We start from the raw sequence: 14,701 nt of genomic DNA on the forward strand, positions 1-14,701 counted from the left end.
AATTATATCTTTGATCTGAGCACGCAGGCTTGACCAAATTAGGCCCAATTTATGGCACTCACTTTGTGCGTCTTTGTTTTGTACCAGCTACGGTTCGCGCCTCTCTTCATGCCAGTGAAGCTTACACTGTAAAAGAGACAGTGACTGTGATGCAAATAGGACCCTCGTAGCCATTAATCTGTTTCTTCCGTGTGTTTGCATGGTCATATCGATGTTTTTTTACAGGAAGGAAAAATGCCTCGAATCTACTGTAGAACCTCGTTCACACGTTTTGGAAAAAACTGCGAGAAAAAGTGCACGAACCGGGAAAACACGATCTGAAGTAACAAAAAATATTGACAGACTCAACCATTGTTGACGTCTACGTAATGCGAAGCGTCGCGCGGATAGTTGCGAGACGAGATGTGGACGCGATTCAAGCTTTAGGTGCTGCAGCGGCCCGAGACGCGTTTTCTTGTTTTCCTGTTGCATGGTGTTTTAAGAGGGCGACAGGAAACAGACACGAAATTGAGCTGATGTGTGAGCCCCGATACTGCCAGAGCGAAACGTCATGTCCATATTGCCCCACCTTTAGCAGGAAACAGCGGCACATTTGGACTATCGCCTGCTAAAAGTGTGCAGTACACTACCAATGCTACTGTGCACCACGTGCTGTAAAACAGATAAGTGAACACACTTATTGTGATAGGTTTGGCGGCGATAGCTATGAATGCAGTGTGCGATGACCCGGGCGGAGATTTGCTGGTACCTGAATAAGAAAGTGTGCTTGTCGTCATTTTCACATGAGGCGGGCGGGCAAGTATTGTGGTGAAGCTACCACAGCAAGCAGCTATATACTGTTCCTGATCGTGCGCACCTCGCGCTTTTTCTTGTTTACATGGGATCTAGCAGCTCAAATGCATTATACGATCGCAGTTTGGCAATATACTGAACGTTGGTGCTTGAAAATCGTGTTTTCCGGGAACATATGAACCAGTAAAAAATGAGCATAACTCTATTGGGTCATTTTTTGTGTTCTCGATTGCAAACATTGGCACCGGAAAAACGTACTTAACGGGAATGTATCAACAAGGTTCTACTGTATTTCAATTACTGGCAAAGTTTTACAACATGCAATGTGAGCGCTTGTGGACTTAGGCGATTTATAAAAGCGATTGTGAGCTAACACAAAGCGGCGGCTGAAGCAAGTAAAAATGCTGATGTTCTTTACTTGCCTTGGATGGAAGGATGGGTAACATCATGCTGGTGGCCTTCACTAGACGCACTTGACTCTTCCATGGCTCTATTTTGCACTTATGCTCGGAGCTTTCAAGTAGCACCACATTGAATGTTGTGATGCAGTCACACAAGCAACCAAAGTATGTTTGACACATGCGATAACAGCCACGCTCGTGCCCCCTTTTTTTTTCAATTCACGGCAGCCTCGTGGTTGAGCGTCCTTTCTTTTTAAGCCAACTGATTGTCAAAGAAGCAGGCAAAATGTACAGCTGTTTATTATTGGAGGCATCGGCATATTTAAGCCAATGATATTTGTTAGATTTTTACTTATGTTTCAGGTCATGTTTATATGTAATATACAAAAAATACAGTACAAAAGAACTGAAAGCCATATGCTATGAATACACCACCATACTCAGTTTGTATTTCCCGCCAACATACTATCAGATGAAGTCGCAGCTCAAACCAAGATAATGCAACGATGGGACTCATATTCAAAATTTTTTTTCTCGTTGAAAACGCAAATTACTTTGATTAAAATTTCCATGGTGAAAGTTATGCTCCTCAATTACACCTGCTTTTCTTATTTTTTCATGGACAACCTTAGTGTGTTACCAATGTCGAAACATAGGCAAAAATAGTGTGTTTGCCAAATTCAGGCTTGTACTTTAGAGCCTGTGTGCAGCACATAGGCAAAAATATTTTAGAAAATATTACGTTTTATCGCAGTTATGCAAAACTTTCCTGCCTGCGCAACCTGGAAGTAATTCCAGGTTTTTTTCCCCTCACCGTTTTTGATGAACAATTTCCCAAAGTTATCATATAATAATTTGCCATTTTCACCTCGGTGCTAAGGAGTAAAAAAACAGTTATTTTGTGAAACTATCTTATAATGAAAGAACAATGTTCAGACAACACAAAAACACAAATTTTGAAAGAATGCGCAAAATGGTCGAATTTTGGCGAATTTGTTTTTTGCACATGGTTTTCCACCATTTCGTGAAATTCAAATGGCTCTCGCATGCCCAACAATTTTTGGGAAATACTGTGCGAGTAATGCTTCTATACGTGTCATTTTTAAAATTTTTCTTGGGCGCCACGGTTGGGACAGTTGGTGTGGAGTGACCCTAAATGGACCTTTCTCGCTTGATTATTATGGCCCATTGTAACGAGCATCATTATAACACTATTTTCATGCGAAGGCAACTTTGTTCCAATTAGGTATGACTGTACTAACACATTTATTTTGTAGGTTTGTAATACAATAACAATGACAGTAGTGATTAAAAATTTTGTTATCAGCATATTCTCATGTGAGAATTGTATGTTTCTCTATTTTTTTTACTAATTCTTTTAAAGTTGGAGTCCAATTATTTAGGGGTGGCCTGTGCGCATATGAACATAGAATCATACGTTGCATACTTTGATCTGATTTGAAGAATGCAAATGCTTGCTACCACTGCATACGAAAGCCAGAAAGTTTATGCCACATCAGTTGTTGTCACTGATGCGTAACATTGAAGCTGAAGTAGCTTGAATTTAATTAGCACTGGAGACACATGCTAAGTATGGACCCATGTTAGCAGGAGAAGGACGAACAGCAGCCTGTTAAACATGCTGCAAGGCTATGCGATGAAAACTTAAATATATTTTCATACAAAATATGAATGAATGCTACAAGCTATATAGTGGCCACATTTTTTTCAAGCAGCATCAATGTGATTAAAACTGCACGAACATGTGGCATGTAGTGTGGAGAATAGGTGCAACAGAAAGTGAAATGACAGGAATGCTCAGGAGATAGTGTGTGGCTTAGATATATTCCTATGGTCATTGGGGTAATGTGCTGAGCTTGAAAAAGAAGTGCAGGCTCTCGCATATTAGCACACTACGCAAATGTATACACGCAGTGAATGCGTGTACATTGGTGGGCACGGTGGGTGCGTGATTTAGCAAGCATATGGACTGTAATAGCAAGGAGGCAGAAGAGAAGTTTGATATCAATGCCACCAGATGATGCATTGCATGCTGCATTGCAGCATTACTGGGGCATGGACACACTCACACCACTAGATTCACTAAGGAATGGCCTAAAACGTTGTTGTGGCTCTTATGCAAGAATATACAGTAGATATTTGTTATGCAAGACAGTCTGCAATCATAACCATTCAACAGAGGGAACCCTTTCGGATATATAACAGAAAATGTCATGTATAATGCACAGAACTAATAATAGTCTACGGGGAGTATTTAGCCTGGTAATAGTGCAACATTGGAATGAATCCCGTCCCTGACAGCCACATTTCGATGGGATTTAAATGCAAGAACACCTGTGTACCGTGCATTGAGTGCACATTAAGGAAGTCCATGTGGTCAAAATTAATCCGGAGCCCCACACTACAAAGTGCCTCATAATCGTATGGTTTTTGCATGTAAAACACCAGAATTTAATTTTTTTGGACATTGGAATGAGATGCTGGACCTTTGTCAGGGTTACAAAGCTAATGGATGCAGTTCAAAAACACATTTACGATGGAGTTACAGATGACATATGGTCTGTCATACTGTTTTTGTGCTCTTTTTGTCACATATGCAATATCAACAAGCCCTAGTGTTTTTTCCCAGTTGTCAAAAGCCTGAATAGCAGTTGTGAGGATTGATTTGCTTTTTAGAACAACTTTAGAATTAACTGCGAACTAGTAGATGCTTTCAGTATTGTGACGCCCGATTACGAAGTGTTATCTTTATGTGTAGATAAAGTATTATATTCTGTCTGTTATTGACCGCCGAGTGGGCATATCCAAACATTTCTCGAATTTTATGAAAGATTTCTTTCGTTCGTTGTAGAAAGCAGGTGCATGTTGGTTGCCACAGGTGATTACAACATTGATATGGGAATCACTACTCCTGTCAGTACAAATTTTAAAAATATTCTACTGTCGAATGGGTTTGATAACATTGTCAATGTACAAACAAGAATAACAACTGAATGCCAGTCAGTATTGGATATATTTATAACAAATTTTTCGTTGCTAAAGGTAGAAGCTGGTGCCTTATCATGCTCTATTAGTGACCATCTTCCTGTTTTTTTTTTTGCCTAAATGATGCCGGCATTCCTAAACATCCGCCTGCTGAAAGCTTTCACCAGCCAATAACTGACACAGCTCCTAACGTGTTCAGAAATGAGCTGCTTCAAGTAGACTGGTGCAGGGTGCTGAATTCAGGCGATGCTGACAACGCCTACAATGCATTTTAGATATATTTAAAGGTTTTTACCAAGTTCACTTTCCTGTTAAAAGACGCCAAAGAAATAGAAAAATTCGGAAACCATGGGTAACACGCGACCTCTATCAAAACAAATGAAAACGAAAGATAGGCTCTACAGACAATTTCTCAACACTCGTAATCCTGATGACTTGACCATTTTCAAACAATATCGGAACAAGCTAACCAAGAAATTGCGCATTGCACATACAGAGTACTTCTCCTCTTTCATGGAAGTCGCGAATGTGCCGAGCGAACTACTTTGAGACAAATTAAATACACTACTACGTCGCGGTAGTGGTCGTAGCTGCATATCCAAACTTACCATTAAAGGTAATGATTTGCATGGGGCGGATCTGGCTGATGCCTTCAATGCTTTCTTTACAAACGTGAGTACATCGGGTAGTTCCCCAGATGCATGTCAATATGTGAACATGAGGAATGATAAGTCTTTATCTGCAGCCAGTCACAGTACACGAAGTGATTTCAATAATCACAAATTTAAACAGCAGCAGCAGTAGAGATATTGACGAAATTCAAATAAAACCTGTGAAATATCTCATAGACGTAATTGCCCCAGTTCTTGCAAATATATTTAATACCTGCCTGACTGCATCAAGATTTCCAATAAAAATGCAAATTACCAAAGTAGTAGTGATCTTTAAAAAGGGGAATTGAAATGACTTGGGTGATTACCGACCGGTATCTGTCTTGCCAATTTTTTCAAAGGCTCTCAAGAAAATAATTCGCTGTAGGGTCTTGAACTTCGTTGAAAGCTCTAATGTATTAACACATCACCAATTTGGGTTCCAGAAGAACATGTCAACAGAACTAGCCTTGCTTCACCAAAAGGAATATATTTTAACACAATTTGAAAGCAAGAAAATAGTGATTGGCTTATTTGTCAACTTCTCCAAGGCTTTTGACTTGATGAATCATGAAGTGTTGCTGGATAAGTTGTATATGTATGGTATACGTGGGTGTGGGTTACATTTACTGCGGTCATATTTATCCCATCGGCGACAAGTTGTCCAAATCAATAACTCACGATCACAAGTTCTTCCACTGCATTGTGGTGTCCCACAAGGCAGCATATTGGGGCCCTTACTATTTAACCTGTATATAAATGATATTGTTAATATTAATCAGAATGCAAAATTTATTATATATGCAGATGACACTGCCATATTTTTTTCTGGTGGTAACGTCGATCACCTTATCTCTAATTGTAATGATATTATAGTTCAGCTACAACATTGGTCCTCCTATAATTCTATGAAGATTAACAAAAATAAAACAAAAGCAGTGATCTTTCGGGCCAAGAATAAGCCAGTCCCTCCTCATGCCGATATTATTTTGAACTCTCATCCTGTAGATATTGTTGACCATTTTAAATGCCTCGGTGTGACATTTACTGCACACATTTCTTGGGAATCCCATGTGAACTCACTAGTAACAAACCTTGCTCGAATAACTGGAATAATTGGTTGTCTCAGATACATTCTTTCTGCAAAACTTAAAATACTTATTTATAATTCTCTTTTCTATTCACATGTTAACTACTGCCAACTTGTCTGGGGTACAACTACATTTTCGAACCTACAAAAAATTTACGTTATGCAGAAACCATACCTACGCCACGTGTACAATGCTGATTTTAATGCAACAACTGCAGGTTTTTTCCATAGAGCGCATATTATCACTGCTTATAAATTGTACCTCTATCGTTTAAGTACTAGATTTAAATATGAAGTGAGATATAACCTACCTAACCTAGGTAAACTGACACAATTAGAAAAAAATGAGCACTATTATGCTACCAGACACGGAGAATATTGGAACGTTATTGCACCCCGCTTGACCTCTGGCATGGAACGTCTATGTTATTCTTTGCCATCACTGTTAAACTATTATCATCTAGTAATTTTGACTTATTTATTTGTTCCACTGCTAAAGTTAGATCTATGTTTGCAGAAGAAGAAAATTGATTTACTTATCCTGGCATTTATTTATTTATTTATTTGTTTCAATGTTTTCGAATCATTGTGTTTTACTTTTGTTCTGCACTGATCAAGTGTTTACATTTGTTGACTGTTTTTCATTGCTGATGCCCAAACGCCGCTCATTACGGGGGGCTGCGGACTCGTCAAGCCACCTACTAGCAGCTTTTTTTCCGTTGTCCTCCACCTGTAATGTACATGGTGGAAATAAAGATTTGATTTGATTTGATTTGATTTTTCTTTTTCATTTTTTCCAGAATATGTACAGTGGAATCTCATTAATTCGAACTTGTGGTTTATTTGAAATGATATTGCGACGGTTAACTAAAAATACCGCACTGCTGATTGTGCTCTTAGCAGCATGGCAACTCACGTGGCGGCGCTTCAAACCTGGCAGTGCAGCCATGCAGCGGCTGTTGCTTCCATCTCCTATTGCAAGTACCATATCTTGGCGTGTATAACCCGCACCAAAAATGTAAAAGAATGTAACATTAAAGTCGGGGTGGGGCTTATACAGGAATATTGCCTAACAGTGTGGCGTCATGGCTGCTAGTGCCATGCTGCCACACTTTCGGAAATTGTCACTCGATGATGATGATGAGCTTCCTTTAATTCAAACTCCCCATTTACAGGCAAACCCACTTATAACAATGTTCAAGCGCCAAGGAAATCCCATTGGTTATAATCTGTAATTGTTATACTAACCAATAATTGATATGACCCGGTTGCATGAAAGGACAAACATTCAAAAATTTTAATTATACGTAAAGAAGTACAGTTGAACTTGTTTATAGTATTACTCTTTCTAACGGGGCCCTGAACAACTCTTTATTGAAGTCAAGAAATGCATTTGAAGTAAAATAGCCTATTTCAAAAATACTTTGCCACAGAAGGTACTTCAACACATTTAGCAGAAGCGGAGTTATTGGCAGTAACAGTTTGTGTATGATCCCCTTTGCGGTGCTCCTGCTCCTTCTTTAATGCCTTGCACTGTGAAGGCTACAGTGGAGCAAGCCATGCATCCAGCACTCCACCTATTGAACGTCACCATAATGCGCAGTTCAAATTTGATTTTGGATACTCACGCAGTTGCCACTATTTCAGATTTTGGGGCCTAGGACACGCCAAACGCGGTTGTCTTTGGCTAGCCGTGGTGCGCCCAGTGAGTGGTTTTGTTGTAGCACCCCACGGTGGCCGCAGTATCTGCGATACATAGCGTTTGCTTGGTGCTCAAGAGGGCTTAAGTGCGCACTTGCACTCATATGCTCCTGTCTGGCTGTGCTACATGTTGCAGACCAGCTTTGTCCTGCACCAGCTTGACCGACAGATAGTAGCCGCTTCCAACCTGCACAACTAGAAGTTCATTACGAACCAAAGTCTGCCAAAGCATCTAATCAGGAGTGGCCAGTAGTAAGCGCACGCTGGCAAGTGTGCGTCTGGTCTGACCTTAAAGGGCCCCTCACCAGGTCTGGCCATTTTGAGCTGACAAGTGCAGAGCATACATTTCGCGATAACGATCCTATCTGCACAGTATTACATCGCTACGCACCGCAGAAAGATCTTAAATTTCAAACCGAACGCCGTTTTTTCCTTCTCGTGGCCGCCGCACTCCAAGCTGGAGAATGACATACTCACGTATACTGAGAATGACATACTCTTGCTTGTCATTTGAGCCCGCCTGCTGAAATCACTGTTCACGGCATTGAAATATTTCTATCTCGGCTATTAATGAGCCGATTTGAAAAATTTTTGCAGCAGAACGCTCCTAGAGGACATGTAACAACTTGCAGCATATAACCAATATTTGCTATGGGGCCTGGTGAGGGGCCCTTTAAGTTTTGCGTGGTTCGTGGCTAGTTGAGTGTTCAAAACTAATCAAAATTAGCGAGACCCAATGGCTGTGACACCATGAATTCTTTGTTTAGCGCAAAACAACTGACACAAGAAAGACAACAGGACAAGGTGCTACTCTCAACTCAAGTCTTTTCTTGTGTCTGTTGTTTTGCACTAAACAAAGTATTCATGGATTCGCACCAACTAGCCCGCCAACGCATTGGGCTGTGATACCAATAAGCAGTCTGCCAAATTTTAGTTCCTATGAGGGGGGCTGCAGCTGAGCCTGAGAATACGATAGTTTACTTCTTTCGGAACTGCGTACTTCTTATAGAAATTTGAAAGCAGATTTTAGCTTACTTTAGCCTGTTTATTTAACTGCGTCAATAATATTGTTACGGCGCAACCAAAAGTGGTGCCAGTCAGAAGACAAGTCGATGTGTAGAGGTGGAATCGCGCTCGACAGCCATCTTGTTTATGTATTGTTGTCTCTCGAGTAAATATTGTAAATAGGTATATATGTATGTGACTTCTACAATGTAACAAGATGGTAAGAGGTGTGGGATACCCACGAGAAACAAAAATGGAGCTCTGCAGTGGTCATTACCTCGGACTGGACAACATAACGGACGAAACAGGGCCTGACATGGCGCGGCCCACATAACGCCTACGACCCCGACGGTTGTGCTGGTTCATCTGAGTGACACGGGAGCGTTCTGCGGCACCAACCACCTCGACGTGAAAGAGTGGATCACCACATATGAGCGTATAAGTGCCCACAACAAATGAGATCTGACAATTATGTTGGCTAACTTGGTCTTCTACCTACAAGGCACAGCGAAGGTGTGGTATGACAATCATGAGGAAGAGCTTAATGACTGGGACGCATGCAAACAGAAGCTGAGGGACTTGTTCGGCCGTCCCGCTGAGCGGAAGAGCACCGCTGAGAAAGAACTGGCGACCTGCGTCCAGACGTCTGCAGAATCGTGCTTCTCTTACATCCAGGACATGCTGGCTCTGTGCCATAAGGCCGACAGTGATATGGCTGAGTCGGGCAAGATTGGGCATGTACTGAAGGGGATCGCTGGCTGAAAAATCCGCACGATACACAGCAGTGACTGGGCCAGGACAACATTTAATGCTTTGATGCGTGTTAATATAGGCGTTGTGCGAGACGATTAGAGAGGGAGTGTGAGGAGAAGGAACAGCGGCAATAACTGTTGCAGTAAGCCGGCGTGGCATCATCCTGATGTAGCATCTCGTTCACCCTACGGTACATAGCGGTCTGGGGGTTCTCGTGTCCGGCCCGACCGGCGCAGCGCTGGCGTCGGGGTGCTCGGGACAGCCTTGCATATTCCTGGCCCCTGCCCTGGTGTCCCAACTACTTGGGGGCTGGCGGTTCCTTCTTGGCGCTCAGGATCGCAGGCTCCATTGTCCAGGTCATGCTCCCCCACTCGTGGCTTGATCTGGTCGCTGTGTCAACGAATGTTCTCCCACTTTGGACCATCGGTGTTCACCATGCAAATGCCGTCCGATGACGCGATTCGGGCTGGGATCCCTGGCACGCCTCGCCCGAAGTTCTTACTTCGGACAGGTTCCCCCGGCTGCAACACACCAGGAACGTAGCAGTCAACTGGAGACTGTGGGGCAAGAGGCCCCGATGGTGCCACTGCGTTGTCTAGTCTGGAACAGAGCTCGTAGCCCATAAGGAGTTTCGTGGGGGGACTGCCCCGGCCTGCGGCGTCCTTCGGTACCTGTGCAGAATCCTTGCCGAGCGTGTTTTCAAAGACCCATGGACATTCTTCTTCAAAAACTCTTTAACAGTTCGCACAGCGCGTTCCGCGAGCCCGTTGGACTGTGGATGATACGGTGCTGTCCAGAGAGGTTACGTTATTCAGCTTCATAAACTCCCGAAATTCAGCACTTGTAAATTATCATTATCAGATACCAGCATCCGGGGCAATCCGAACGTGCTGAACAAGGTGCGCAGGGCTTCTATGGTGGTGTGGACCGTGGTGCTTTTCAGGGGTACTGCTTCGATCCATTTACTGTGTGAATCCACAAAGATCAGTAGCATGTGTCCATCGATCGGCCCCGTAAAGTCAATATGCAGCCTGGACCAACGCTCGCCCGTTTCTGGCCATGCGACTGGGGATTTCTTGGGGGGGCATAGGCGCTGCTTGTACGCAACTGGGACACGACTTAAGATGAAGCTTTACCTCGGGCCCAACTCCGACGCGGCCTATTCAAATACATGTAAAACGCAAAAACGTTTTTATGAGATAACCCCTGGACCGATTTTAATGGAATTTGTTACATTTGAAAAAGAAAGTTAAATTCTAGTGACTGTTGGAAGCGGAATTTCGATTTAGGGCTTGAATTTTCTTAAAACGATTTTCAAATATTTGACCGTTTTAAAAAAATAGAAGCACGAAGTTTACAAATTCATAGCTCTGCATCAAAAACTGATATCGTGTTTCTGTAAACGGCATCAATTATATCATTCAAAGCGGACAAATTCAATATGTCATTTTACATCTTACATGAATTTGTTACGTTGTTTACAAGGGTGTTGCACAAGTTGTATTTTCCTATTATTAAATTTTTTTATGTTCATGTGTAACATATCAATTTTGTCCACTTTAGATGTACTATTTGATGCAACTCACAGAATTGTAGTATCGTTTTTCGTTGTTGAGTTAGAGTTGTAAACTTGATAGTTTCGTTTCATGAAAATTTTTTATTTTTGCCAATTTTTAACAAAAGATTGACGACCAAACTCCAAAATTCGAAACCAACAGTCACTAGATTTTAAGTTTTTCTTTTAAATGCAACAAACCTCATCAAATTTGGTGCAGTGGTTGCTGAGAAAAACGAATTCTTCTGTTACATGTATTTAGATAGGAGCACCCGAGCTAAAGCTTCCTCTTAAGCATGTTCTCAATCTCATTATCAATCCCGGGATACCACAGCAGGGAGCGGCCTAGCCGCTTCATTGAGAAAGTACCTTGATGGGTATCATGCAGCAGGCGTACCATTCCCGCTCTTGCGCTGTTAGGCACGATTACGCGATGGCCCCAGTATAGAAGCCCATGACTCCACATTATCTCGGCCTTTCTGTTGAAGTATGGTCACAAATGCAGGTCCTTGGGCCCCAAGTTTCTTGGCTATGCTTCCCGCACCCATTTTTGCACCTTTGCTAAGTCCTCATTGTGCGAGGTGAGAGCGGCCAGTTGTTTCACGGACATAGCACCGTCATTGAGGTTTTCCATGAGCAAGACATACTCGCCATCCCCGGTTTCTTCCAGGATCTGTGGCTGAGACGTTGCGGACTTCGGTAGTCGGCTGATTGCATATGCTGGAACATTGTCCTTTCCCGGCTGGTGTTTGAAGACGTAGTTGTATGCACCCAGCAGCAGAGCCCATTGCTGGATTCCGGTGGCCATCACCGGTACAGCCCTATCTGGATTAAAAAGTCCCACAAGCAGCTTATGGTCACTCAACAGTGTGAATGGCTTACCAAGTATGTATTGTCGGAATTTCGAGACCTCAAAAACTAGAGCCAGAGCTTCGCGCTCCAGCTGCGAATAATTTCGCTCGGCTTCCGTAAGTACTCGAGAACGAAAGCCTATGGGCTGACGCACCCTGTCCCTGACATCGTGAGAAAGCACTGCCCCGATTCCATCCGGGGAGGCATTGCATTACAAAACAAGATGCTTGCGTGGGTCATAATGCACCAGGAAATCAGCGGACTTGAGGTTTTTCACCTTGCTGAACGCCCGTTGTTGACTGGGACCCCACTCCCACTTAGCTTCCTTGCGGAGCACTGATACAGTGGCGCCATGGCCGTAGATGCATTGGGAAGAAACTTGTGGTAGTATGTTACCATGCCCAGATGCGACCTTAATTCTGCGAGGTTCCGCGGCACCTGCATCTGAAGAATGGCCTCCACGTTTTCCGACTTTGGTTGACGTCCCTCAGTACTGATTCGATGTCCCAGGAAATCCACCTGTGCTCGACACAACTTGCACTTGTCCGCATTTGAGCACACGCCATTTTCCCAAAACCGCTGCAATACTTCGTGCAGTGTGATGCAGTCATTGTGTTTCTCCGCAATGATGACATCATCTAAGTAGATCTGAACCCCAGGAAGTCCTTGCAAGATGGTCTCCATGTGGCGTTGGAACACTACCGGCGTGGAAGCCACTCCAAATGGCAGGCGAGTGAAGCTAAACAGTCCCTTACGCGTGTTTATGGTTGTAAGCAGCATGGCTTCCTCGTTCAACGGTAGCTGATTGTAAGCCTCCCGCAAATCTATCTTGGTGAAAACCTGACTGCCGTTCAACGTTGTCAGGATATCTTCCACCCGGGGCAACGGATATTGCTCATTGCGACAGGCTTTGTTTACCGTGAGTTTAAAATCACCGTAGAGGCTACTGCGCCCGTTAAGCTTTACTACCGGCACCACCAGTGTGGCCCACTCAGAATGAGGCATAGGGACAACAATGCCCGCTACGAAAAGGCGTACGGAACTTTGCATGCTTTCCAGAATTTCGGTACCACGTTGTCCCGGATCTCAAAGTGTACCGGCGGACCCCTGATGAGACTTAGGCCTAGCGCGAACACATCAGCGAATTCTGTTACCAAACAGTGCACATTAACAACGTCTCTCCCGGCAAAAGGCATTTGCTCACCTGTCGTGTTCACATTCATTACTGGCGCCTCGAGCATGTTGAACGCCTGGATCAGGTTGCGTCCACACGGGTTGGGGCCGGAGCAACCGAGGGCTGTCAGGGATCCGTCCGTCGACCAGTTTCCACACGAAACCTTGAGCTTGAGTTGTCCCAGAACAGGAAGCCTTCCCAGAAAGCAAGTCAGTTTCAATGGCAAATCATGCAGCTTGTGCCACACTGTTTTGTTTTGCTCATAGGTGGGCCATGTGATGACAGACACCAGTGACCCTGTATCAACCTGCATGTCCACTGGAACGCCCCCACGATTCAAATTGCGCACAATAGGTTACGTTATGCCGACTTGGCTGGCATGACTGTCTGCTGATTCCAACGCAAATATATTGTCCGGGCCCACAGATGTGCCCTCCTCCCGAGACGATAGGGTACTTACCTGACGCGACAGCCCTGGTGGCCCCTGAATGAACTCTCACTCTCCCGACGAAAACAGGCTCGGGCGATATGACTCCGCTGTTGGCACTTGAAGCATGTTGCCAAATGGAACCGGCAATCCTCTGGTTCGGGCCCTTTCGCTCTGCAGCGGTTGCATGAAATAATCTGTGGCCGGTTTCTTGGGTGATAAGACTGTGCTCCCATCGCATGTACGCTTCTTTTAGCGATGTGGCTCATTATCTGCTCCGTGCTTGCTTCTGCCATTTCGGCTGATGGCACGATTTCTTCTGCTTCACTCCTCGTCAGCTGCGACTTCGCAAGCAACTGTCGACGCACTCCTGCGCTTTGCAGCCCCCAGATGATGCGATCTCGCAGCATTCGATCCAACGTTGCGCCAAAATTGCATGTATCCGCTATTTGACGAAGGGCAACTATGAAATCTTTGACAGGTTTGCCTGGCAGCTGGTCGCGTGTAAAGAACTTGTAAGACTGAGCTATCTCGTTTTGTTGCGGCAAAAAGTGCTGATGCAACAAAGCTACCACTTGGATGTAAGTTCGTTCACCTTGTCTGGCGCACATCGACCATTAAGTACATCCACGGTGTGGGTCGTCAGTGCTGCAACTAACAGGGCCCGCTTCTTCTTGTCATCCGTGATGCCATTGCCTTCAAAGCAGGCCTCCAGTCGAACTTGGTAAGCTAGCCACTTGTTGCTCGTCTCGTCAAACTGCGGCGGGCTGGCATATCCTCCCATGGTGGCTAAAGCTGCAGCGTACTAAGAGGGCAGCCCGTTGTCCTCCCACCCTCATTGCCACTGAAGAATTCGCACCATACACAGCGGTGGCTAGGCCAAGACAACGTTTAATGCTTTGATGCGTGTTAATATAGGCATTGTGCGAGACGGTTAGAGAGGGAGTGTGAGGAGGAGGAACAGCGGCGTTAACTGTTGCCGTAAGCTGGCGGGACATCATCCCGATGTAGCAGCTGACGATGCTTTCAACCTGCTCATGTGGAAAAATTGTGAAACAGTACAGGACATCATAAAAGAGTGTTAACGCTTTGAGCAGGCCAAGAGCCGCCGCATTACAACGCCGTTCGCACATCTGCCAAACACAGCTGCGACATCCTCTTGTGACGACAGCCTAGGAGTGCAGTGACCATCATCATCAGATGACCTGACGCGAATAGTACAGCGAGAACTCGAAGCCATGGCACCTGCAGCCCTTTTTCCCACCCCAGTGAGCCGAACAACTTGCCTACAGCAT

General features: G+C 44.3%; 2 protein-coding genes across 2 annotated transcripts in view; one reads left to right on the top strand and one right to left on the bottom strand.

The window, feature by feature from the left end:
• The window catches only part of Mps1 (dual specificity protein kinase monopolar spindle 1), a 134,876-nt gene that overhangs the window by 24,357 nt on the left and 95,818 nt on the right, over positions 1-14,701 (top strand). The gene's annotated exons all lie outside the window — the stretch shown is intronic.
• On the bottom strand, positions 9,794-14,190 carry LOC140215483 (uncharacterized). The gene is made up of 3 exons (XM_072286011.1): positions 13,982-14,190; positions 11,601-11,774; positions 9,794-10,040 (listed from the first exon to the last, which is right to left on the bottom strand). Exons 1-3 carry the CDS (start codon positions 14,188-14,190, stop codon positions 9,794-9,796), a joined length of 630 nt encoding a protein of 209 aa, XP_072142112.1.

Source organism: Dermacentor andersoni, chromosome 1 (genome assembly GCF_023375885.2).
Source record: "Dermacentor andersoni chromosome 1, qqDerAnde1_hic_scaffold, whole genome shotgun sequence".
In the NCBI taxonomy this organism is placed as follows: Eukaryota; Metazoa; Arthropoda; class Arachnida; order Ixodida; family Ixodidae; genus Dermacentor; species Dermacentor andersoni.

Coding starts and splice junctions, on each gene's coding strand:
- LOC140215483 (XM_072286011.1), bottom strand. CDS start 14,190: ATGGGAGGATATGCCAGCCCGCCGCAGTTTGACGAGACGAGCAACAAG. Junction 11,775..13,981: donor GTGAACGAACTTACATCCAA/GTGGTAGCTTTG, acceptor TAATCCAGATAG/GGCTGTACCGGTGATGGCCA. Junction 10,041..11,600: donor GAAGAAACCGGGGATGGCGA/GTATGTCTTGCT, acceptor AGGCCGGGGCAG/TCCCCCCACGAAACTCCTTA.